The 24,050-nt window shown below is 55.9% G+C and overlaps 2 protein-coding genes across 7 annotated transcripts; both read left to right on the forward strand.

Annotated features, from left to right (window-relative positions):
* The first annotated feature begins 46 nt into the window (after positions 1–46).
* On the forward strand, positions 47–11,244 carry KIRREL2 (kirre like nephrin family adhesion molecule 2). The gene is made up of 19 exons (XM_068527120.1): positions 47–51; positions 157–265; positions 2,822–2,988; positions 3,292–3,344; positions 3,578–3,727; positions 4,339–4,488; positions 4,649–4,809; positions 5,193–5,343; positions 5,616–5,721; positions 5,838–5,986; positions 6,315–6,442; positions 6,534–6,666; positions 6,951–7,051; positions 7,214–7,433; positions 7,897–8,001; positions 8,303–8,418; positions 8,768–8,833; positions 10,355–10,393; positions 10,663–11,244. Exons 1-19 carry the CDS (start codon positions 47–49, stop codon positions 10,732–10,734), a joined length of 2,181 nt encoding a protein of 726 aa, XP_068383221.1. The 3' UTR covers positions 10,735–11,244.
* Positions 11,245–12,336: 1,092 nt separating this feature from the next.
* On the forward strand, positions 12,337–21,736 carry APLP1 (amyloid beta precursor like protein 1). Of its 6 annotated transcripts, none has more exons than XM_068528506.1 (17): positions 12,337–12,577; positions 13,483–13,626; positions 14,448–14,580; positions 14,790–14,902; positions 15,134–15,267; positions 15,378–15,562; positions 16,023–16,153; positions 16,528–16,602; positions 17,487–17,645; positions 17,724–17,852; positions 18,803–18,902; positions 19,940–20,047; positions 20,308–20,334; positions 20,525–20,595; positions 20,836–20,898; positions 21,030–21,173; positions 21,288–21,736. In XM_068528506.1, exons 1-17 carry the CDS (start codon positions 12,449–12,451, stop codon positions 21,384–21,386), a joined length of 1,944 nt encoding a protein of 647 aa, XP_068384607.1. In that variant the 5' UTR covers positions 12,337–12,448; the 3' UTR covers positions 21,387–21,736. The 6 variants fall into 6 exon arrangements, with proteins under 6 accessions (XP_068384607.1, XP_068384612.1, XP_068384608.1 ...); XM_068528511.1 differs by having other exon boundaries at positions 21,134–21,173; XM_068528507.1 differs by having other exon boundaries at positions 20,311–20,334.
* Positions 21,737–24,050: the final 2,314 nt, after the last annotated feature.

The following is a 24,050-nucleotide window of genomic DNA, read 5'->3' on the forward strand; positions in this document are numbered from 1 at the left end:
ACCCACTGCTGAGTCGCGCAGGCCCCGGGAGCCCAGGAGAGCGAGGATGCGGTCAGTGGCAGAGCTGGGTCCAGTTCTCAGTCGAATCTTGTCCTCACACTGTTACCTCCCCCAGGCACCCTCCCGCATCTCCAGCTTCAGGCCTCTGCCCAACAGGCTTCTTCCGGCACAGCTGGAGCAAGAAATCCCCCGTCAGCGCATGCCAGGCACATTCCTCGGTGCCTCCCCAGCCCCCATGACCCCAAGGGCCGGGCTTGGGCCAGGGGTAAGGAGGAGCAGGTCAGACCCAGGAGGTCCCAGCTCAGCGTGGGGAGCTGAGAGCGGGACCCAGCGTGGGGGTAAGACTCTTCGGCTCTTCCTACCCTGGTACCTGACCTTCAAGTCCCTTCCTTCTTTGAGTAGACATCCCCCTCTCAGTGACGTCAGGGGTCTCTGCTGCGGAGTGTGCAAGAGTGTGTGAGAGGGACTGGGAGAGTGCCGATATCTGTGTGCACACATATGTGTGAAGTGCTTGTGAGTGTGTGAGCATGCTTGTGAGCCTGGGGAAAGTGAGAGTGAGCTGTGATCTGTGGAAGTTTGTGCAGTGTGTGAGTGTGTAGATGTCTAAGGTGTTAAGTGTGCCTGGCAATCTGAGTGGGTAGGAGTGAGAGGTAGGGTCCGAGGTCACAAGCACTGAGCCCAGTGTGGGAACACTTTGGCAAGGGCCTTGTGAGTTCTAGTTCACGTAGCTTCCCTCTATCTCTTTCTGTGTCTTCTTGCCTTCTGGGTGTCTCGGTCTCTCTCCCTCCCTCAGTCCATCTCAATTTATTTTCCTATCTTTCTCCATCGCTTTGAGACTCTCCCTCTCTGACTCAGTGTCTTTCTCCCCCTCTCTCTCTCCATTAGGTGGTTACATGTCAGCCAGCCTTTAACTCTGTCACTGTCTGTGCCTGTATGTTTCTGTTTTTCACTTTCTGTCTCTGTTCTCATCTCTATCTCTCCCCCACCCCATACTCTGTCTCTCACACACACCAGGAGCTCAATGAATATTTGTTCTCAGTCAGCCTTTGACTGTATGCCTTTCTTTCGTTTCTTCATTTCTGAGTCCTCCTGATTGTCACATCTTTGGATTTTATAACCATATGCTGCTTGGCCTGCCCTCCCCACTCCAGTGTGCGCATACACACCCACATGGGATAAGCTTCTTCTGCCCGCTTATCTCCTGCAGGAATTGGAACTGCTCGTTTTCTCTCTCTCTCCCCACTATGACCCCCATCTGGTCCTCATCCAGAAACAAGATGAGGCATCTGGCCTGAGGCCCCACACCTCTATCCTTGATGCTCCCTCTGGTCTTTCTTCTTCCCTCCCACTACTGACTCCTTGCCCTCCTCCCACATTCCCTCTCCCAACGCCCCCACGCCTCCTGGGGAATGGGCTGGATGCAGAGCTGGAGGTTCTCTCATAGGGCCGTCACCAGATGGTGTCCCTCGGGGCCAGGGCATAGAGCTGTCCATTGCTGGGACCTTTAATTAGCACAAACCTTCCACCCTCCACCTTGGATGTTTTCCTTCTCTGGATGCTCCTGGGACCTCAGCCTCTCCATCTTTCCATGCCTGTGGCCCCAGAGAGCCAGAAAGGGGAAGTGATGTCAGGTGTCTGGAAAAACAGCCTTACTACCTGACTTCCACCCCAAGACTCAGGAGTCCTAGACCCAAGCTCATCCTGTTTCAAAATCCAGGGGCTGGATCCCCAAAACAAAAGCCAAGAGTTCTAGAAGTCTGGGTCCCCAGGATCTACCCTCTCAGACTCAGGAGTCCAGGTCCCTTCTTCCCAAGGACCTGGGAGTTCAGGCCTCCAATCCTTCCCACCCCACCCCCCCATGCACACACAGGACTTAGGGCAGATGTTCACTGTCTGTTGATTTTCAAATCCTCCTGGGCCTGAGTGGGGGTGGGCGAGAGATTGGTGGTTAAATCCACTGACTCTAAGATTTAAGACCAGATTTTCTGACCCCAGGTCATCCTTTCCCAACTGCACTCTGCTGCAGGCAAGGGACCTAGTTGAGTCCCCAACTCCTCAGAAACTCGGAGTTCAGGCCATTAGCTTCTCAGTCCTCAGAGGTCTGAACCCCTAGTCTTAGAATCCTGGGGATCCATGCCCCTGCTATTTAGGGACACAAGAATCTGAGCTCAGGAACAACGGAGTGTGGAGCCCCAGTCCCTACAGGCTCAAGAATGTCAGACCCAGGGTCCCAAGCCCCCAGTCCCCGCTCTGTCGGCTCAGGGTCCCTCCCACCTGCCCGGCCAGCTGCGCAGCGCACCGCGGGCCGGCAGCGTGGGAACGCCCCAGCTGGGCGGCATGTAGCCGTCAGGACAAGCTGCGTGGTTCCCAGCCTCCCCGCCTGACTCAGCCCGGACACCGCCGCCTCCCAGCCGTCGCCCGGCAACCACGGCCGAGTGCGGCGAGGGGGTGGTCCCGGACCGCAGGGTCCTGGGAAAGGAGGGGCTGGGGGCCTGGATTCCTGGATCTTAGGACGTGCTATGGTTTGCAGCGGTAACAAGGCAGGCAGAGGGATATTTTGAGAAGGGGCTTGGAGTTGGGGAGAGCTAAACCCCCCACTTCTCGGGGGGGGAGTCCAAGCTGCCCCCCAGGCAAACACGGTGCCCTCTTCCTGACCCACCAGGCCCAGAGGAGCCCCGGGCCCCGCTTCTCCGGGGCGCGGAAACTAGCGAGTCCCCAGGGGTTCCCATTTATAGCTCTGTTTCCACTCAGCGCGGTCCCTCCAGGACCCGGGCTGAGCAAGTTTCTTCCCCTCCCTCCCCTCCCTCCTCCTCACCCCCAGCCATCCCCCAACCCCGGCAGGGTGCAGGTGTCCAACCCAGCCGGTACCCCGTCCTTCAACCCAGGTGTTCCAGCTCGCAAACTGAAAGGGCGCTGGGGTGTCCTCCCGCTGGGGGCCCGGCCCTGCGTGCCCCCATTCATCCGCGTCTGGGCCGCGGGAGTTTCTCAGTGGGAAGAGGGCGGGTCTCCCAGAAGGCAGGCCGGGGCGGGGCGAGTGAGATCAGGCCCTCCAGGGTCTCTCCGAGACCGAGCGCGCGGAACTGGCCTGCGTTTCAGAGCCGCGGAGCCTGCGGCTGAGCAGACTAGGAGAACTCCGGGCCAGAGGCAGGGGGTGCTTCTAGCCTGGAGCGAAGAGTTGGGAGCGAAGGGGACTACAGGCTAGAGTGGTGGGAGGTGTGCTGCCGAGGAAGGAGCTGGCAGGGAAGCCAGTGCAACAGCAAGTCTGCTGGATCTTGGGGGACACACACTCAGGATGCTGGTCCCCGCACTCCTTGTCCTCTTCTTCTGCCTCAGAGGGCGTGCAGGTACCGCGAGGGGCAGGGGCAGATAAACATAAGAGAGGGTTGTTTGCCAGTTGTCGCTTTACTGTGGTAGGTGGGGCTGAGGGTTCAGACTCCTAGATCTGAGGGAGGAGAACTCTGGGACCCTGGGCTTCTGGATCTGAGGGCAGAGGGGATTGGGGACTGAACCCCCTCCTGAGTGAGGGAACTCTTGAATGTGCTAAGCTCTGCTCTGCTCCTCCGCCCCATTCTCCTAGGCCTGTCACCCCACTTCCTGCAACAGCCAGAGGACCTGGTAGTACTGCTGGGGGACGAGGCCCGTCTGCCCTGTGCCCTGGGCGCATACTGGGGGCTGGTTCAGTGGACTAAGGATGGGCTGGCTCTAGGGGGCGAAAGAGACCTGCCAGGTGAGGCTGTTCTGTCTATTCAGGGAGGGGCTGCCTCCAGGGTGAGGGTGTTGGGCTTGGGCTATAACTGAAGTTTCTATTTTGACGTTTTCAAGTTTGGGAAATGAATGGGCTCAAGGAAACATTTGGGAGTTCAGAATTTTCAGCTTCTTCGTTGGAGGTGACCCATAGGGTTTGGGAATTTTAATTTTTATTGTAAAATATTGCATAAGTGCAGAAAGGCTCATAAAGCATAAATGGAAGATTTGCCAAATATTCTAAGATAGACAGCCATGTAACGACTACCCAGGTCCATTGCCAGCTCCCCAGAAGCCCTCCTTATTCCCTTTCCCTGTCATAGCCCACTCCCTCCTCACCCAGGAGGTAGTATCTAATCTGACTTTTATGGCAATTGTTTTCTTGCTTTTTTTTTTTCCTGAATTTGTCACACACACACACACCCCACCCCCCTGCAAGTTTGCAGTGACTCTGGATTGGGAGAAGATTAGTGTCTCTCTGGCCCAGCACCCACTTTTGGTAGAGTCTTTCTGGTGTGGGATGTCTGGGGATGGAGGCCTGGGGCCAAGAACTCAGAACCATGGTGTGACTGCCTTTTTTTCCCCTGACTCCAGGGTGGTCCCGGTACTGGATATCAGGGAATGCAGCCAGTGGCCAGCACGACCTCCACATTAGGCCCGTAGAGCTAGAGGATCAAGCATCCTACGAATGTCAAGCTACACAAGCAGGCCTCCGCTCTCGACGAGCCCAACTGCACGTGCTGGGTGAGGACCCAGCCCACTTGTCCCTGGGGAGCGCAGGGGGCCACCAGTGCTAGCTGGGAATATGAGAGTCTGGGGAGAACGGAGGAGTGGTCGGTCAGAGCTGGGAAGATCAGGGTCTCTGGGCCCAGGATCCAGCTCTGACCCCAGATCCACCCTACAGTGCCTCCAGAACCCCCCCAGGTGCTGGGTGGCCCCTCTGTGTCTCTGGTTGCTGGGGTTCCTGCGAATGTGACCTGTCGGAGCCGTGGGGATGCCCGCCCCACCCCTGAGCTGCTGTGGTTCCGAGATGGGGTCCGGCTAGATGGGGCCACCTTCCGCCAGGTCAGGTCCAAATCTCTGTGCCAGCCCTTGCTCATTCAGGGAAATTTGGGGGTCCACTCAGACCACAGGCTCACCCAAAGGAGAAAAGGGCATGGGAGGGCAGGGATTCAAGGCTTGGGAACCTTGCTACATACTTAAGTATAAGGGCTCTAGGGCTAGACTACCTAGGTTCAAATCCTGGCTCAGCCACTCGTTAGTTGATCTTAACCTCTCCATCCCTCAGTTTACTTATCTGTACAATGGAGTTAATAGTAGTATGCACCTCTAGGATAGTTGTGAGGATTAAATAAAGTAATATTTATAAATGCCTAGAAGAGTGCCTGACATAAAGTAAGCACTACCTAAGGGTAGATGAAATCATCATTATTATTCATAACCTACAGACCCTGTTGAAGGAAGGAGCCACTGGGTCAGTGGAGAGCATCTTATCTTTGACCCCTTCCAGCCACGATGATGGAGCCATCTTGGTTTGCCGGGCTCGGAGCCAGGCCCTGCCCACGGGGAAGGACACAGCCATCACACTGAGCCTGCAGTGTGAGTGCAGTTGGACACTGGGCCTTGAGCCTGAGGTCCTCGGGGAAAGAGGGAGCTGGGGCCTGGACTTCAGGGTATGAGAAAGGAGAGGGCTGTGGACCTCGGGTCCCTGGGGGAATTGGGTACTGGAAGCCTAGACTCCTAGCTGAAAGGGAAGAGGGGACTGGGGACTCAGACTCCTGGGGTGGAGGACCTGAGAATTGGACTACTAGGTCATCAGTGGAGGTGTTGCATGTCCTTGCCCACCGCTGACCATTGACTCACCTCTACAGACCCCCCAGTGGTGACTCTGTCTGCAGAGCCACAGACAGTGCAGGAGGGAGAGAAGGTCACTTTCCTATGCCAGGCCACAGCCCAGCCTCCTGTCACCGGCTATAGGTGAGGACGCAGATCATTTCTCCCCAGCCGGGAGAACAGGCTTGGGGAGGGTTGGGGCTAGGACGTGAGTAGGTGTGCTTCGGGAGCAAGGACAACACAGCCCACCACCTTCGCAGGTGGGCAAAGGGGGGCTCCCCTGTGCTTGGGGCCCGCGGGCCAATGTTGGAGGTAGTGGCGGACGCTGCATTCCTGACTGCGCCGGTGTCCTGCGAGGTCAGCAACGCAGTGGGTAGCGCCAACCGCAGCACAGCGCTGGATGTGCGATGTGAGCAGGGGCGGGGCCGTGGGTGTGGCCAAAGTGGGGTGAGAGAAATGGGACTGGGGCTACGGTGAGGCGCGGCTCTGACGGACTGCGGGAGGTGGTGGGGCCGAAGTAGGATTTAGGCGGGATTTGGCTGTGCTGGATCAGTACCAAAGTGGAGTAGGGGCGGGGCGAAGGCGGGGCCGGGGCTTGTGAGCCGGACGTATGAGCTGAGTTGTGAACTGGGGGCTTAAACTCAATGGCCCTTGTGAGTGTCGTTTCTGAGTGGCTGATGCCAACTCAGAAGTTGCATCCCTCCCTGGTCATGTGACCCCTCCTCTGTCTCCTCCAGTCGGGCCGATTCTGCAGGCAAAGCCGAAACCCTTATCCGTGGACGTAGGGGAAGACGCCTCCTTCAGCTGTGTCTGGAGCGGGAATCCGCTTCCACGCGTAACCTGGACCCGCCGCGGGGACGCGCAGGTGAGGCCAGACCTGGGGCTTGTGGCCATGGCTGGCAGTTGATGGGGCTTTCTCCCATGGTCGTGCCCCTGACGCCCCTTCCCTATCCCAGGTGCTGGCCTCCGGGCCCACGCTGCGTCTTCTCGCGGTGGGGCCCAAGGATGCAGGCGACTACGTGTGCAGAGCCGAGCCGGGGCTCTCGGGCCTGGGGGGCGGCGCTGCGGAAGCTAGGTTGACTGTGAACGGTGAGAAAGCGGTGCTTCCTAGTGGACCTGGCATGTCCTGGGATGAGAAGTGGGCAGAGGGGGCGAGGGCTAATGGGAGTGGGAGTGGCCTTGAGAAGGGGAGCTTAACTGACGGCTGGGACCTAGGGAAGGCAAGCCTCAGAGGGGTTCGAAGTTTGTTGAGAGGCATGGCCTAGTTGGTTGGGGTTAGTGGCGAGTGCCCAGGCCTGGCCTCGCCTGCCTGAGAACGGGCCTGGGCGGAGGGGGGGGGCTCTCCTCTGATTGGTCCACAATCTCCAAACCAGCTCCCCCAGTGGTGACCGCCCTGCACTCTGCGCCCGCCTTCCTGAGGGGCCCCGCCCGCCTCCAGTGTCTAGTCTTCGCCTCCCCCGCCCCAGAAGCCGTGGTAAGAAAAGTACCCACTCTCATGACCCGTCCAGCGGTGATCCCAGCCCTCCTAGCCGGACTCCCAAAACTGCTGTGATTACCTGTGACTTTCCCGACACCTTGACCTCCTCTTCCCGCCCCCCTTAGTCTCCTCAGTGACCTTCCTCTTTTGTGCCCCCAGGTCTGGTCTTGGGATGAGGGCTTCCTGACGGCAGGGTCGCGGGGTCGGTTCCTGGTGGAGACATTCCCAGCCCCAGAGGGCCGCGGGGGACAGGGTCCAGGCCTGATCTCTGTGCTGCACATTTCGGGGACCCAGGAGTCCGACTTTAGCCGGGGCTTCAACTGCACTGCCCGGAACCGGTTGGGCGAAGGAGGCACCCAGGTCAGCCTGGGACGTAGAGGTGAGACCCTGGGCCCAAAGACCCCAAATCTGAATATTTCAAGCCCCCAAAATGCCACAACCCCCAAACAGAGGATCCTCAAGTGCAGAGACCCCCAAACCTTGGGAGCCTCAAAACTATGAGTCCGTTGAATCCTGAGATCCCCAAACAATAATTTCCCTCAAATACGGAATCCTAAACTGAGAGACCCCTCACACTTAGGGGCTCCAAAGAAAGCAACCTCCAAATATAGGCAAAGTAAAAATACGCTCAAAGTCTAAGACTCCCTAAAGCCAGGGAGTTTAAACTTGTGAAACCTCAAGTTCATGAGTCCTTAAACACAGGGACCCCAAGCTAGGGTACTGCAAAACTTGGAATCCCCAAACTTGGTGACCTTTGAACCCAGAGATTCCCTAAAAAAGCCCCAAGCCCTGTTCCCCAGTTCCTGCTCAGCCTCCTCAGGAACCTCCTCTTCATCCCACAGACTTGCTGCCCACTGTGCGGATTGTGGCTGGAGTGGCCGCAGTGGCCATGACTCTCCTTATGGTCATCACTGGGGTGGCCCTCTGCTGCTGGCGCCACGGCAAGGGTCAGTACCTGAGCCCCACCCCAGCCCCATACACAGGCCCTGCCCACTGACTGGCCTGGCCTTGGGACCTGGTCCCAGTCCTGCCTCTCTAGACCCTCACTGGCCTTGGCTCACATTCAGGACCTGATTCCCTGCTCAAGCTCTAACTCCATCTCCTCAGGGTCACACACCCCTTACTCTCCTAGGCCAGGGTTCTCTCCCAGTCTCCCGACCTGATTTGCCCCAGTCCTCTCTCTTCCCACTCACTGGTCTCCACAGGCCGTGACCCAGTCCCATCATTTACCTCTGCCCTCACCCCCAGTGTCCCTGGCCTCAGCCTCTTTCTCCAAGCAAAAGAATCTGGTGCGAATCCCAGGGAGCAGCAACGGCTCCAGTTCGAGGGGTCCCGAGGAGGAGACAGGCAGCAGCAAGGACCAGGTAGGATGCCAGGGTCCCCAGACCTGACGGTACCTCAAGACCCAAATAGTAACCCAATCCCAGTTGTGATCCCAGTTGCAACTGGGCGCCCCAAACTCAAATAGAGCCATAGTCCCAAAAGTGATCTCCAGATCCAAATATCCCCCAAATCCAAATACACCCCTGACCCAATTATTCCCTAGACCCAATATGTCCCTAGGGCTCCTTGTTGTCCTGAGTCCAGACCCCAGCTCTCAGGTGCCCTTGGTCCCTCCTGCCTGGCCTCAGATGTTCAACTGAGGGTCTCTGGGGTCTGGCACTGGGGCCAGAGGATCCTCTACACTCCCTTTCACTAAGCACCTTACCCCAGGGCCCCATCGCGCACACAGACCACAGTGACCTGGCTCTGGATGAGGAGGGAGCTCTGGAGACCAAGGTGAGTGTTGGGAAAAGAGGGGCTCCCTTCACTGTATCTCCAACTCTCTCTCCACGTCTTTTTTTTTATTTTTTATTTTTGGCTGCGTTGGGTCTTCGTTGTTGCGCGCGGGCTTCCTCTAGTTGTGGCGAGTAGGGGCTACTCTTCCTTGCTGTGCGTGGGCTTCTCATTGCGGTGACTTCTCTTGTTGCAGAGCATGGGCTCTAGGCGCTCTGGCTTCAGTAGTTGTGGCATGCGGGCTCAGTAGTTGTGGCTCTAGAGAACAGGCTCAGTAGTTGTGGCACACGGGCTTAGTTGCTCCATGACATGTGGGATCTTCCCAGACCAGGGCTCGAACCCGTGTCCGCTGCACTGGCAGGTGGATTCTTAACCACTGCGCCACCAGAGAAGTCTCTCTCTCCACTTCTGTTCCCTCCTTTTTCATTCTGTTGCCCCCAGAGCTGGCATCTAACCCCCTCCACCCACTTCTTGCTGCCTCCTGGGCTGTCTCACCCACCTCCAGTTTCAGTTTGTTTATCTGCTGACTATGCCCACATATCTGCCCCAGCCTTGGCCTCCATCTTGAGCCCCAGATCAAGGTTCAGTCTGCTTGTGCTTTCCTCATCACAGTCATGTTTCAGGCCTCCTAGATGCCTCTCCCTGGTTGCTTCACCCAGGCCCCTTCTACCTACCGGGTTCCACACTGGCCTCACATTTCCCCAAACTTGTACATCCTTTAGGGTCCCATCTCTTTTAGGCCCCACTGACCCCAGTCCCCAATCCAGAGCCCTTCTCTCTCTTCTCTGTACCTAGCACATGCTATTCTCTTGGCCTGAAACACTCCTACCTTTCTTCACATACCTACCTAATTCTCTCCATCATTCCTCTGGTCTCAACTCAAACATTTCTGGTTCCAGAAAGCTCATGCTTCCCTCCTCGCAGCCCTGATCATTCTTTCTGTGTTTCACCTGTCATAGCCATGACCACTGTGAGCTAGGCTTCCCCATGACAGTCTGAAGATTCCCCCATCGCTGTCCCAGTCACTCCGTGAACTTCCTCCATCACAACCCTGACCTTCCTGGCTCTATCTAGTGATTCATCATTTCTCCTTTGGCCTGGATCTCCATGAGGACAGGGCTAGGTCTATCCTAGTGAGAGATGTCTAGGCATGCAGCACAGGGCATGGCACAGAATCAAAGCCTCAGGGCTGTTGGGCAAATGAATGAATGAATGTCTTCATCTCCATTTCTCTCTCTTGTTCCCTCTGCATCTCCTTCCACACCACCACCCCTCAGCAGGCCTATATCCTTCTGTCTCTGTCTTTCTCTGCCCATCTCCTTCTGTCCCTTCATCTCTTGTCACTGTTTTTCTGTGTCACTTTGCCCTTCTACCAGTCTATATGTCTCTGGGTCTCTGACTGCTCCTGTTTCTATCTTTTCGTCTCCCCCTAGGTCTGGCTCTATCTCAGTGTGTCTCTCCATCCGTGACCCTCACCCCGCTGTACCCTTACATACCTTACCAAGTCCCATTTTGTCCCCTCAGGACCCAACCAATGGTTACTACAAGGTCCGAGGAGTCAGTGTGAGCCTGAGCCTTGGAGAAGCCCCTGGAGGAGGTCTCTTCCTACCACCCTCCTCCCTTTTTGGACCTCCAGGAACCCCTACTTTCTATGATTTCAAACCACATCTGGGCATTGTCCCCCCCTGCAGATTATATAGAGCCCAGGCAGGTTATCTCACCACACCCCATCCTCGAGCTTTTACCAGCTACATCAAACCCACATCCTTTGGACCCCCAGATCTGGCCCCCAGCACTCCCCCCTTCCCATATGCTGCCTTCCCCACACCCAGCCACCCACGTCTCCAGACTCATGTGTGACATCTCTCCAACTGAAGAGTCCTGGGATCTTCAACTTGCCATAATGGATTGTCCTGATTTCTGAGGAACCAGAACAAGTTGGCGACCTTACTCTTCCAAAATTGAACATTGAGGGGAGGGAAAGATTGTTACAATTGTCTGGGTCATTGATATGCAGTCAGCTCAGCCAAAGGGGATGTCCCAAGTGGGAGCAAGAAGGCCACTGTGCCTACCTCTTCCCCTGTGTAAAAGAGAGTCAAGATGGCACATGGACCCTTTGCAGAGGGATGGGGGGACAGCAGGTGATGGGAGTTAGGGGCAGAGAAGGAAGTTGTTTCCAAACACTGAAAGAAGATAGTTCAAGATGACCACCTGCATTGAGACGAAAGGCAACATAAGGCAGATTAAGATGGAGGACCTTTCCTGGCTCTCCCCAAGGGGCACTTTGCTTCACCCACGGAATTGCAGCCAAAATGGCCATTCACTCCCTGGGAATCCAAGATGGTCACTATCTTGATTTTTTCTACCTTTCTTAAAGGCCCTGGAAGAACTGGACCCAAGGAGTAAGGATAGGGTGAGAGCTGTTGTGGGGTTGGGGGGGTGAGGGGGTGGTGTTGGAATCTGAGAATGAGAATATTTATGTTTAATAAAAAAAGTTGCAAAGTGAATGTCTTAGAGATTCTCCTGGCATTATTACTGTCTATCAAAGAAGGGGTCCATCGAAGCTGCCCCAAGGCCCTTCTTCTTACCCTAGACTATGAAGTGGCTGTAGAAAAAACCGTGAGCCACCCCCCCGCCCTTTGCTACCCATTGAGCACTCTAGGCTCTTTTAAGATACAGCTACACAAACATACATGCACAGATGCACACACATGACAGGACTGCCCCAGTCAGCTTGGGGAAGACAATTCTACACTGCATTTTGAGGAGACAAAGAAGTGAGCCCTGAAGGGGAGGGGGCAAAGGAGAGGCTAGGGGTGGGAAAATAGAAATGTCCTGATCCTTACAGCAAGGATGGGGGTCAACTCTTACCTTGAGGTGTTGGCTGCCTGACTCAGCTCATCCTTAAAGAAAGGGTCTGGGGGCTTTGGTTCAGGAATCCTTGATCTAGGAGTTAAAGGTCTAGATGACTGGGGGTCCTGGGAAGCAGAGCAGAAGGCCTGGACTCGTGGGTCGTAGGGAGAAAGGGCTGAGGGCTTGGTCTCTGGTCCTGAGAGAGAAGGTACCTGGGACACAGGCTCCTGGATCTGAGGGAGAAGGGGACTGGGTCTCAAGTGCTATGTTCTTGATTGGGGAAACTTTGGAGGCCTGTATTCCTGGGACTCAAGAGAGGATTTGGGGGTGGGGGCCGCTCTCCAATGCTTGCATCCCTAGAAGAGAAGGGAGATGATTTGTGATTATCTGGGTCCGAGGGAAGGGAAAACTGGTGATTGAGAGTCTTGAGGGAGAACTCAAAATCCACAACCACGAAGCCCGTGACCCAGACTCCTGGCTAGGCCGTGCATGGGGTGGGACGCCTGGAATCTCAAGGCGGCGGAGGCCTGGCGCAGGCTCCCACCCGGGGTTTCCAAGCTTCTCCACTGTGCGCAGAGCTGCCACGCTATTGTCCTGGCCAGGAAGGCGGGGCCAGCGCGGGGCGGGGCTGGCGGCGCCGGCGCAGCCCGGGGGCGGCGGGCGGAGGAGGCGGCGGCGGCCGTGGCGCTGGGAGCTCCTGTCACCGCTGGGGCCGGGCCGGGCCGGGCGGAAGTGCTGGGGACGTGAGGGCGCGAGGGCCGGGACATGGGACCCGCCAGCCCCGCCGCTCGCGGTCTGGGCCCGCTGCCGCTGTTGCTGCCACTATTGCTGCTGCTTCTGCGCGCGCAGCTCGCCGTCGGGAGCCTGGCCGGTGGGAGTCCCAGCGCTGCCGAGGTGAGGCCCGGCCGGGTCGAAGGGGATGGGGGAAGGGGCGGGACCGGGCCTCTGGACCCCGATGCGGACAGGTCCAGAGCAGAAAGCGCAGTCTTTCCAGCTAGGTGGCTGGCCTCCCCGGCGCCGCTAACTGCACTAGGCATTCAGAAAACCGTAAGTCCAGGCCCCATCTCCCTCATCATCTGTCGTCCCAGTCCCCTCCAGCCCCCAGCGTAGGAACTGGCTTTTCCAGAGCCCCTGGTCCCAGAAGTCCAGCCCCCTCAGACCCTCTCGACCTAGGTGACTCAGCCCCAGACCCTTCCCACCTGAACAGGACCCACCAGGCAGCAAGGCACCTACAGCCAAGAATCCGGGCCCCCTGCATCCTCTGGACCCATATGAGGCCTCCCGCAAGGCTCCTAGGACCCAGAAGTCTAGGCCTCCAGCCACCGCCCCCCAACCCAGGATGTAGCTCTACATCCCTCAAGGACTTGGTGTCCAGGCCTGCAGGGCCCTGAAGCCAGGCCTTGTGGTCTTTGCACCCGAGAATGCTAGCATGAGCTAGGGATGGAGGGAGGAGGGGCCAGAACGCCTGGGTTCTGACCTCCTCCCCCGCCATTCAAGTTTAACCCTTTCAGCTCTAGTGCGGCTGAGCTGGGGTGAGGGCGGAGCCTGTCTCCGCGGCAACAAGGCCGCGAGAATCCCGGGGGACCCGGGTCGCCATAGCAACGGCAGAGCTGGGGCGCCCCCGCCCTGTGGGAGCTGTTTCCCGGGGAACCGAACCTCTATGGAGGCGGCGCGCGGTGCTTGGTGGAGGGGGCTGGTGCTGGGGGTGTGAATATCTGGGTCCTAGGGAGCAAAGGACAAGGGGACTCACATGCCTGCGTCCCCCGTGCCCTCGCTGACCCCTCCGTCCCCACCCCCAGGCCCCAGGGTCTGCTCAGGTGGCTGGACTATGCGGGCGCCCAACCCTTCACCGGGACCTGCGTACCGGCCGCTGGGAACCAGACCCACAGCTCTCACGACGCTGTCTCCGGGACCCGCAACGCGTGCTGGAGTACTGCAGACAGGTAGGCGGGACCTACTGGGAGAGGCGTGGCCAGCAAGAAAGGGGATCCAACTTGGGGCCGGGTCGCGCGTGAGAAGCTAGTCGTGCAAAGGCAAGGTCCAGGGAGATGAGGGATCCAAGAAGGCATGGGAAACTAGGGGACGTGGCCAACAAAGAGGTGAAGTTAGGATAGGACAGGACCTGTTTTTGAAAACTAGGTCAGGAAAGGGGAAGAACCGTGCAAAGACGGCCCGCTGAGGAAAGTGTCCAGTGAAGAGACGGAGTTTAGCACTAATGTGGTGGACTCCTTAAAAAGCAGGTGTAGGTGGGCATGACCAAAGGAGACGCGGGGCTAAGACAAAAAGACTTTTGGACCGGCGTGACTGGGAACGGGGTGGAACCCAATGGGAGAGTGGAAAGCTAGGAGGCGTGGCTATGAAAGCTGGTCTAACACAAAGAGAAGGGATACTTACTGAGAGGCCAGAGAGAGAGCCGAGGCTTAACGAAGGGAGGAATCTATGGGGAGATAAACCGGATAGGGGGAAGGGGCAGAGGCGACTACAAGAGAGGTGGGCTTAGAGGGACCTAAGCAATGGAGGGACCTTCGTAAAGAAACTGGACAGGCAAAGGGGCGGAGCCTAAGGATGGCGTGGCTTAAGGGAGAGGTACTAGGGGGCGTGGCCAATGGGCTTGAGGGGCTTAGATATCTAAGACCTGTTCTACAGAGAAGCAGGGCCTAGGGAGGAGAGGTCCTTATGAATACTAGAGACTTGAAAAGGGACATGGCCAGTGCAGAAGCGCAGGCGGGGCCGTGGGTTGATCAACCCCACCCGGTGCCCCCAGATGTACCCGGAGCTGCAGATTGCACGTGTGGAACAGGCAACGCAGGCCATCCCCATGGAGCAATGGTGCGGGGATGCCCGGGGTGGCCGCTGTGCCCACCCCCACCACCAGGTTGTGCCTTTCCGCTGCCTGGGTGAGTCACAGGCTGGGGGAGGGGAACGGAAGGAGGGGGGGTCTCCGAGGGGTGAGATTCTGGCCCTGGTTTCAGGCTCACATTAGGGAGCTGGATGCCTGGGTCCAGAGTGGGACAGAAAAGCCTATGAGGATAAGAGATCTGGATTCTGAGGAGGGTAGGGCTAGTGGCTGTGGCAGTGTCTCACATCGATGCCCCCCATTTGCCAGAGGGTGAATTTGTGAGCGAGGCCCTGCTGGTGCCTGAAGGCTGCCGGTTCTTGCACCAGGAGCGCATGGACCAGTGCGAGAGTTCAACCCGGAGGCGTCAGGAGGCACAGGAGGTCAGGACCCAGCCCACTCGTCCTCACCCCCCCAGAACCCAGGGGTCCAGTCCTCTAACACCATCCTCCTCCAGAACCCAAGAGTCTGGGCCTCAGCCCTCTCTTCCCAATGGGACAGAACCAGGAATCCAGGCTCCCAGCCCCATCAGCCCCCAAGACCCAGGCATCCAGGCTCCCCCTCTACCCTCTGTTACCCCACAGTCCTGGCATCTGGGCCCACTCTTCCCGCAGGCCTGCAGCTCCCAGGGCCTCATCCTGCATGGCTCGGGCATGCTTTTGCCCTGTGGCGCGGATCGGTTCCGAGGTGTGGAGTATGTGTGCTGCCCCCCTCCAGTGACCCCCAACCCGTCTGGGACAGCAGTTGGGTGAGTGGGAGGGAAGCCTCCATGCCCAACCCAAGGCTCCTGAGGCAGGAGATGGAAGCCTGGGGGCCTGGGCCCAGGTTCTTATTGCCTTGGGTCTTCTGCTCCCTCAGTGATCCTTCCACTCGGTCGTGGCCTCCCGGGGGCAGAGTTGAGGGGGGTGAGGATGAGGAAGAGGAGGAATCCTTCCTACAGCCAGTAGATGATTACTTTGTGGAGCCCCCACGGGCTGAAGAGGAAGAAGAGGAGGAAAGAGTCCCACCCTCAAGCTCCCATACCCCTGCAGGGGTCAGCAAAGGTGAGGCAGGCTCTGAACCCCCAGCCCCCTCCACCCTGGGGGGAAGATGATTTAAGGGAGCCTTGGTATAGGGGCTTCTTTGGGAGGGACCTGTTGGGGAGAAGCCCTGTTTGGGGAAATGGGAGGGATGGGAATGGCTTTGAATAAAGTAGAGGTGGAAGGGGCAGCCTGTGAGGAATGAAAAGGGGGAGGGTGGTTTGGGGGTACCCGGAAGTGGAGGAGTCATTTGGTAGGTCTGAAGGATTATTGGGGGAAAGCTTGGAGGATAGTGTAATGGATTCCTAAGCTTTACAAGAACAGGCCCAGTTCAGAACCACATTTCGCATGATGCCAGGCAGCAGCTATGGCTGAAGTGAACACATGAGGGTCTCCAGAGCGCTCTAGGAAATGCAGTTCTCTGGGAAGGGAAGGAGACCTGGAGCTGGGCTTCTGGCTGACTCCCTGGTTCCTGGCCTTGCAGTGACTCCCACCCTGAGGCCCACAGATGGTGTGGACGTGTACTTTGGCATGCCTGGAGAAATCAGCGAGCATGAAGGGTTCCTGCGGGCCAAGATGGATCTGGAGGAGCGCAGGATGCGTCAGATTAACGAGGTGATGGTGCTGGGGGCCCCAGGATCCCCCATAACACAGAGCTCCCTAAATACCAGGAAATTCCTCAGGGACACATTGAAACTACCTCTAAAGAGTCCCCAAGTCCCATTAACCCCCAGTCCTCAACACCACCCCTAAGATGACCAGGGATCTCTGACCCACCTCGAATCCCACTGAGATGCCACCAGATTCTATGGAAACTCTGATGCATGGTCCTCTTCCACTTTAAATTCCTTCTGAATCCTCTCTCTTGGGAATCCAAGAGGCAGGGGGACTTAAGGGATCTGGAGACTCTGAAGAAGGATGGGGGCAGGGGAGACTCACTGGGTAGAGCAGGGTGGATTCTAGGATCCTGAAGCTCCCTTTGTCCCCAGGTGATGCGTGAATGGGCCATGGCGGACAACCAGTCCAAGAACCTGCCTAAAGCCGACAGACAGGCCCTGAATGAGGTAGGACAACCTCCAGAGTGTCCTACTCAGGCCTGTCCACTACCTGGGGCACACTGGGTCTCAGCCTGGCTAAGGCTTTGTCTGGCCTCATCCAGTTTCACCCCTTCCTACTTGAATGGGCCTCTCCGGGCCCCACCCTTACACTCAGCTCGGCCCCTCTTGGCCTACATCCAACCTGACTTCGCTTTCCTCCTCTTCCCACTGGCCATGTTTTGCCCTGTCTTAACTTGATCCTAACCTCTGAGGGCTGGCTCTGGGGGCCTCTCCCAAGCTGGGCCCCTGCAGACACAGCCAGGTCCTTCTCAGCCTCTCTTTGATGCTCGGCCCTGCTCCCTGACTCTGATCCTGCCCCTCTAATCTCCCTTTTACTCAGTCCCTCCTCAGTAGTCCCAACCTCATGAATCTCTGACCTACCTCTCTCAGCCTCACTTTAGTACAGCCCTACCCTGTGTAGACCCCACTCAGCTGAGCCCCATTACTTGACTCTTGCTCCTACCCAGCTCAGTCTTATTTAGTTACAGCCTGTCTGCAGTGGGTCCTGCCCAGGCCTGAGCCCTACCTTTTCTACAATACTTGGCTCCTTTCATCTCAACACAGGCCAGCTCTGTTCCTAGATTTTTCCCACCCATGCAGTGAACACCTTCAGCGGGGCTCCCAGCAGGCCTAGCCCTGCCCCCACTCTACCTGGCCCTGCAGCCCCAGCTCCACCAGTCAGTCTCCTGTCATCTAGTCCCACCCCAGGTTGACTCTGCCCGGGCCTGGATCCACTGCACGCCTCCCTCTCCCCCGCCACTTGACCCTATAGCCCTACCTTTCCAGACTGCCTTTGACCCAGGTTTCACCCCACTACGCCTCTCCTGACCCTGTGCCCACCCCCTCGCCAGCACTTCCAGTCCATTCTGCAGACCCTGGAGGAGCAGGTGTCTGGTGAGCGGCAGCGCCTGGTGGAGACGCATGCCACCCGAGTCATCGCCCTTATCAACGACCAGCGCCGGGCTGCCTTGGAAGGTTTCCTGGCGGCACTGCAGGGGGATCCACCTCAGGTGCGGGAGCCGTGGGGGCAGAGGGCAGGGGGTGGAAAGGGCTGGGGCAGGCCTGGGCAGCCTTCATCCCTTCCACAGCCAGAGCGAGTCCTGCTGGCCCTGCGGCGCTACCTGCGAGCAGAGCAGAAGGAGCAAAGGCACACGCTGAGGCACTACCAGCACGTGGCTGCTGTGGACCCCGAGAAGGCCCAGCAGATGCGCTTCCAGGTGCTCAGACTCTTCCAGCTCCCGAGTACTCAGCTGCCCCTCAGACCCCGGCCTCTTGGACCCCATCCCTCAAACTCTTCTCTTGCCCCTCATACCCTCTTTCCATCCCTGGAACCTCCTTCCTATCCCTGGAACCTCCTTCCTATCCCTGGAACCGCCCCCCGTCCTGTGCTTGGGACCCATTCCAGTCCCTCAGATCCTTACTTCCTGACCCTGGAATGCTGCCTCCCCGACCCCTGTGCCTTTGACCCCTTTCTTGAATTCCCACTCTCTGTCCCTTGACCCCACTTCTTGTCCCCTGGATTCTTACTTCCTTTCCTAGAATCCCCCTCCTGTGCCTTGAACCCTGTTCCTGTCCCTCAACTCTCCTTTTTCCCTAACCCCACTTGTTCTCCCTGGAACCCTTGTTCTGTGCCCTCAGATCCTAATTCCTGTTTCTTGGATGTCCTCTTCCTGTCCAAGAATACTCCATTCTATGCTCTTGAACTCCAAGTCTTGTCCTTGAACCACATCATTTCTATATGACCCTCCAATTCTACTTCCTTCTTCAGAACCTCCTCAAGCCTCACTTCCTATTCCTCAGACCCTACTCTCTGCCCCTCCTACCCACTTACCATCTTCTATACCATCTTCCTTGTACCCTATACTTACCTTGTCTCCTGTGCCCCACCTTTCCTAGCAACTACTCCTTTTCCTTCTTCCTTACTTTCTTTCCCAAGACTCTCACAGCCTGTCTTCTGTACATCTTTTCCTTTTCATTGTATTCCACTTCTCCTTCTCCAATTTCCTTCCTCCCATGGCCAAGTTCCTGGCCCTTGTACCCTACTTCCTGTCCATTGTATGTGCTAATTTTGCTTGGACCCTCTTGACCTTCCTCCTTCACCCTGCCTCCGTTTCCCCATCTCTAGCCTGCACTGCTCAGTTCATCCCTCATACTCACTCCCCCACAGGTGCAGACTCACCTTCAAGTAATTGAGGAAAGGATGAATCAGAGCCTGGGGCTGCTTGACCAGAACCCCCGCCTGGCTCAGGAGCTGCGGCCCCAGATCCGTGAGTGCCCAATCCTGACCCGCAGCCTTTGACTCCCCTGCCATTTCAGCTATCTATTCCTGTGTAACAAACTCCAAAACTTAGTGGCTTAAATCAACCATTTTCTTTTCTTTTCTTTCTTTCTTTCTTTCTTTTTATTTTTGAGTTTGGAAAACCAAGGTTTATTCCAGTCTTTCTTTAAAAATGGTCCACAGTCCTTCAAGGACCTTCATTAGCATCACTTGAAAAGTTTGTTAAAAATGCAAGTTTAGGGACCTCACTCCACACCTATTGAATCAGAATCTTTTGAGACATGGATGGAAAATTTGCATTTAACAACTTCTTTGAGTAATTCAAATGCACACTGAGGATAGGAAATCTTCATCTTCTGGTCATAGGACAGCATGTACCAGGTGTTATAGCTGTATTAAATCAACCATTTTCATTGCTCGTGATTCTGCCGTCTGCTCTGGGTTCTGCTGGGTGCTTCTTCTGCCGGTCTTGTCAGTAGTCAAGCGTGTCACTACATTTGGCTAGAAGGTCAGCTAAGGGGTGGGACTCTGGCACAAATGAGCCTCTCTCCCTCTCTATGTAGGCTCAGGGCCTCTCTTCTCCATGGAGCCCCTCCGCGTGGTCTCTCCAACAGGGGAGCTGGACTTCCTACATGGTGGTTCAGGCTCCCCATACCGTGCAAGTGGAAACTGCCAGGTCTTCTTAAGACTTGGTCCCACCTTCTATTGGTTAAAGCAAGTCACAAACCCAGTCCAGATTCAAGCTGCAGGGCCTTCACAAGAGCATGAATACCAGAAAGTGTGACCCCCAGATCTACCGTGACTTCCTCCTGGATGTCCCATGCCAAACCCTAATTCTCCTGCCTTTAAGGAGGCTGTTATCTTGAACTTCAAACTCCATCCTCCAACACACAGCTCCACTTCCCCAGGTCACACGTGTGGCTCCCCCCCAGTCACTCTATTGTTAGAGTGCCATCCGTTCGCCCATTTTTGTTTTGTGGATCCCCATGCTCACAACCTCACCACCTTTCTGCATGTTCCCCTCAGAGGAACTCCTCCACTCTGAACACCTGGGCCCCAGTGAATTGGAAGCCCCTGCCCCGGGGGGCAGCAATGAGGACAAGGGTGGGCTGCAGCCCCTGGATTCCAAGGATGGTGAGTTAACCCAAATATACATCATCCCAGACTTTGGGGTACAGGCCCCCAACCTCAATTCTAATCCCCTAAAACCTGGGGGTGTCTTAGCCACCACAGTGAGTGGAAGAGGGTGGGAAGGAATGTCTGAGGTTGTAGAGGCCTCTGTAGGGTCCTCGATCCTCCTTCCTCGGCCCCTGGGAGGGGGCTTCCCCACACTATCTTTGGTGATGCTCTCTTCTCTTCACTGTTCCACCTGTCTTGCCTCCTCTGGCTGCCAGCAGACACCCCCATGGCCCTTCCAAAAGGTGAGTATCTCACAGAGTAGCCCCCAGCCACCAAATCCCTCTGAGTCCTTGAGCCCAGAATGGAAAAGGGCCCGTACACGGGGAACCCCAGGCCTCCTGGGATGGAGTCTGGTGCCCCTTCTGACCCCCTCTTCAGGCGGGGGTAGCACCATTCTGGACTCTCAGGAATGAGATAGGATTTGGGGGGTAGGGTCCACAGAACAAGATGCTGCATCCTCTGGGAAAGAGAAGATGTCCCCCCTGGAGCAGTATGAACGAAAGGTAAGTTAGTCGGACCCGCGGGCACCGGAGGGAGGATGGGCCAGGGGGCCTGGACTCCTAGGTCTGAAGGAGGAGGTGCTAGGGGTTTGGGTTCCTTGGCCTCAGAGGAAAGAAGGGACTGAGGACATGGACTTCAGGGTCCTAGGGAAGAAGAGGGCTGCGGGATGCCCTCTTGGGGCCCAGGGGAGGGGGAGGCAGGGGCCCAGACTTCTGGGTCCCTGACACCTCCTGCTTCCCCAGGTGAATGTGTCTGTTCCAAGGGGTTTTCCTTTCCACTCATCGGAGATTCAGAGAGATGAGCTGGTAAGAGGAGGAATATTCTGGGTACTTAGGGGAAGAGGTCAGAGGTCAGTGGCTAGGCTGTGACTCCCAAAGCCGCACAGGGCCCTGGTGAGCCTCCAAGATGACCCCAGCCCCACCTCCTCTCCCTGCAGGCACCAGCTGGAACAGGCATGTCCCGAGAGGCTGTGTCTGGTCTGCTGATCATGGGAGCGGGTGGCGGCTCCCTGGTCATCCTCTCCATGCTGCTCTTGCGCAGGAAGAAACCCTACGGGGCTATCAGCCATGGAGTGGTGGAGGTGAGAGGCAGAGACCTGGAATGCGGAGGACTTCCAGAGCCCGGGAGCAGAGGGGCTGTGAGGTCTGCGGTCAGGTCCCTGTGGCCCACTCCGCCTCCCCTGCCCCTGTTGCAGGTGGACCCCATGCTGACCCTGGAAGAGCAGCAGCTGCGTGAGCTGCAGCGTCACGGCTATGAGAACCCCACCTACCGCTTCCTGGAGGAACGACCCTGAACCAGCCCCCTCCACCCCTCTGGCTGAGCCCAGACCTTCCCTCTTCCTGGAGCCCCAGAACCCCAACTCCCAGCCTGGGGGAGGGGTCTTGAAAAAGTTCCTTTCACACCCTTTGTGAGGGGGCTGGAAGTTCTTATTTCCCCTGTCCAATTCCAAATTCCATCCCTAAGAAATCCCCAGGTATTCCCAGCTGCCTCCCCGCTTGGGACCTCCTCACTTTAATTTATTTTGTACATTAATGTATTGTTCCTTAAGGGGACCACCAGTTGGTCCCACTGTCTGTTGTTCCCTGGAATTCACCCTCCCACGTGTCCCGCACTGATATCCCAATAAAGTCCTCTTCCCCACCAGGCCATCCTCTGTCTCTGTGGGGGAATCAGGGTGTAATCAGCTCTGGACATTGGTGTGCAACCCCGCCCAGACCTCCTTCACTTCTTTAAACTGTTGGAGAGATCTTTAAATCTGGGCGGGGCCTTGGGAAGGGGCGGGGTCCAGAGATCTAGGCTAGGCTCCCACCCAGGAGCTTTCCGTGGTACTGAACGGGCAGCCACTTCTAAGCCTGTATCAGCTGGGTTCCAGGGTGGACTCCAAGGAGGCTGGGCTCTAGCAAGTTTCCCCTGCCTCCCACTCGCCCTCATACACAGTCACATACCACATCCACCCCCAACCTGTGAACTCGATGAGGGACAGGGAATCTTGAACCGCTCTTCCCATTCTTGAGTCTTAAGCCCTTCTGGGGGAGGTGATAAGAATCCCCTTGGAGGGCTTCCCTGGTGGCGCAGTGGTTGAGAATCTGCCTGCCAATGCAGGGGACATGGGTTCGAGCCCTGGTCTGGGAAGATCCCACATGCCGCGGAGCAACTAGGCCCGTGAGCCACAACTACTGAGCCTGCGTGTCTGGAGCCTGTGCTCCGCAACAAGAGAGGCCGCGATAGTGAGAGGCCCGCGCACCGCTATGAAAAGTAGCCCCCGCTTGCCGCAACTAGAGAAAGCCCTCGCACAGAAACAAAGACCCAACACAGCCAAAAATAAATAAATAAATAAATTAAAAAAAAAAAAAAAAAAAAAAGCCCCTGTGGCACCGCGTGCTTTGAAAAAAAAAAAAAAAGAATCCCCTTGGAGTGTGGCAATCCAACCATGTGTCCCAGAGAGGGTTATGTGATGTCTGCAAGTGCATCCCATTTTGTGACATGTCAGAGTTGTCCCTCTACAGATACTGTTACCTGTCTCAAGAGGGTTGTTATGAGGATTAAAAGGAGTAATATTTGTTGGGACATTAGAATTGTGGCTGGCACTTCGCAAGTACTTGTTGAATAAATTCTAAAATGACATGGCAGCAAACATTCATATGGCACCCTGTGCCAGGCACTGCTCCAAGGGCTTTCATGCACTGGCACACTTAGTCATTATTTCTACCCCATGAAGTAGGTACTGTGACTATCCTCATTTATAGATTAGGAAATGGAGGCAAAGAGAAGTTACATCACATTCCCAAGGTCACCATCTAGGAAGGGATGAAGCTAGGAATTCAACCCAGGAAACCTGGCTCCAGTGCCCATACTCTAGGCCATTTTGCTAACCTCCTGCCTACTAATTCATGGCTGTCCCATATGGTGTTTGGGTTGCTCACTGCAAAATTTCAAGTGATACCATTCATCTCCTAGACATTGTAGATATGCATTTTTACCACTTCCCAGCAGATAGCAGTAGTGTGCCATGTTCTAATATCAGGATAGCACAATTTTCTGACAGATGGCTAAGGGAGGGAGCACGTATTTTTAATTCTTCCAACGGACCGATGAGCTCACAGTGATGAGCTCTACATAATATATACATGAATTATAGGTCATGTGTATTAAATATAGATGTGGTAGGTATTGGGAGGAAGATGCCTTCATGATGCAAGTTGGATACAACGCCACAGCTTTGTTAACCCAGTTGGCAACATCATTCTGATACTGGCTTTACCATCAGGTATACTCAGACCATTCTAGTAGAAATCTATAACTAGCACCACAAGCAGGGGGAAAACTGCCTTTGTATTTTCACAGCCAAGGGTGATTAACCGGCTAACAATAGGTAAGGAGCTCCAAGCAGGTGGGATAAGAAATGAAAGGCCATTTTGCTCAATACGCTCAGTGCATGATTCCCTAATAATATTTGCATTTTAATGGCAATACTTAGAGTAATTAGTTTAAAAACAGTTTTTTTTGAAATTCCAGCAGGAAAAATAACTTTACTATTGCTCATTTGATGCTCTTGTGCCCCTAAACCACTCTTCTTTTCCCATTGAATACGATTTAATTCTTCTTTTTGTAAAGCAAAGTTTCCTAGAGACGTGTTATCATGTTAGTGGTGTGTGTGTGTGTGTGTGTGTGTGTGCTGATACATGTCGGGACACACATCTTATATGTCAACAGAATCTAAGATGCCATCAAAAATAAGAAATACCATTATTTTATGCACCACAAAGGAAAAACTACGCAGACCTTAAACAATGCCACATAATTGTAAGATGAATTCCAATTAAGTTCTTCCTAGATTTAATGAAATACAACATACTATTATGAATTCTTCATGGGTCAGCTGCCACTATGTGAGTACACACAGAAGAGCACACTCATGCTGGTCCAAGGCAGCTGATGTGGGAGACTTGTGCTGGCA

This window comes from Eschrichtius robustus, chromosome 19 (genome assembly GCF_028021215.1).
Source record: "Eschrichtius robustus isolate mEscRob2 chromosome 19, mEscRob2.pri, whole genome shotgun sequence".
Taxonomy (NCBI): Eukaryota; Metazoa; Chordata; class Mammalia; order Artiodactyla; family Eschrichtiidae; genus Eschrichtius; species Eschrichtius robustus.

Coding starts and splice junctions, on each gene's coding strand:
- KIRREL2 (XM_068527120.1), top strand. Junction 4,489..4,648: donor AGCCCAACTGCACGTGCTGG/GTGAGGACCCAG, acceptor TCCACCCTACAG/TGCCTCCAGAACCCCCCCAG. Junction 5,344..5,615: donor CATCACACTGAGCCTGCAGT/GTGAGTGCAGTT, acceptor TCACCTCTACAG/ACCCCCCAGTGGTGACTCTG.
- APLP1 (XM_068528506.1), top strand. CDS start 12,449: ATGGGACCCGCCAGCCCCGCCGCTCGCGGTCTGGGCCCGCTGCCGCTG. Junction 15,268..15,377: donor CCGTCTGGGACAGCAGTTGG/GTGAGTGGGAGG, acceptor CTGCTCCCTCAG/TGATCCTTCCACTCGGTCGT. Junction 17,646..17,723: donor TGCAGGGGGATCCACCTCAG/GTGCGGGAGCCG, acceptor TCCCTTCCACAG/CCAGAGCGAGTCCTGCTGGC.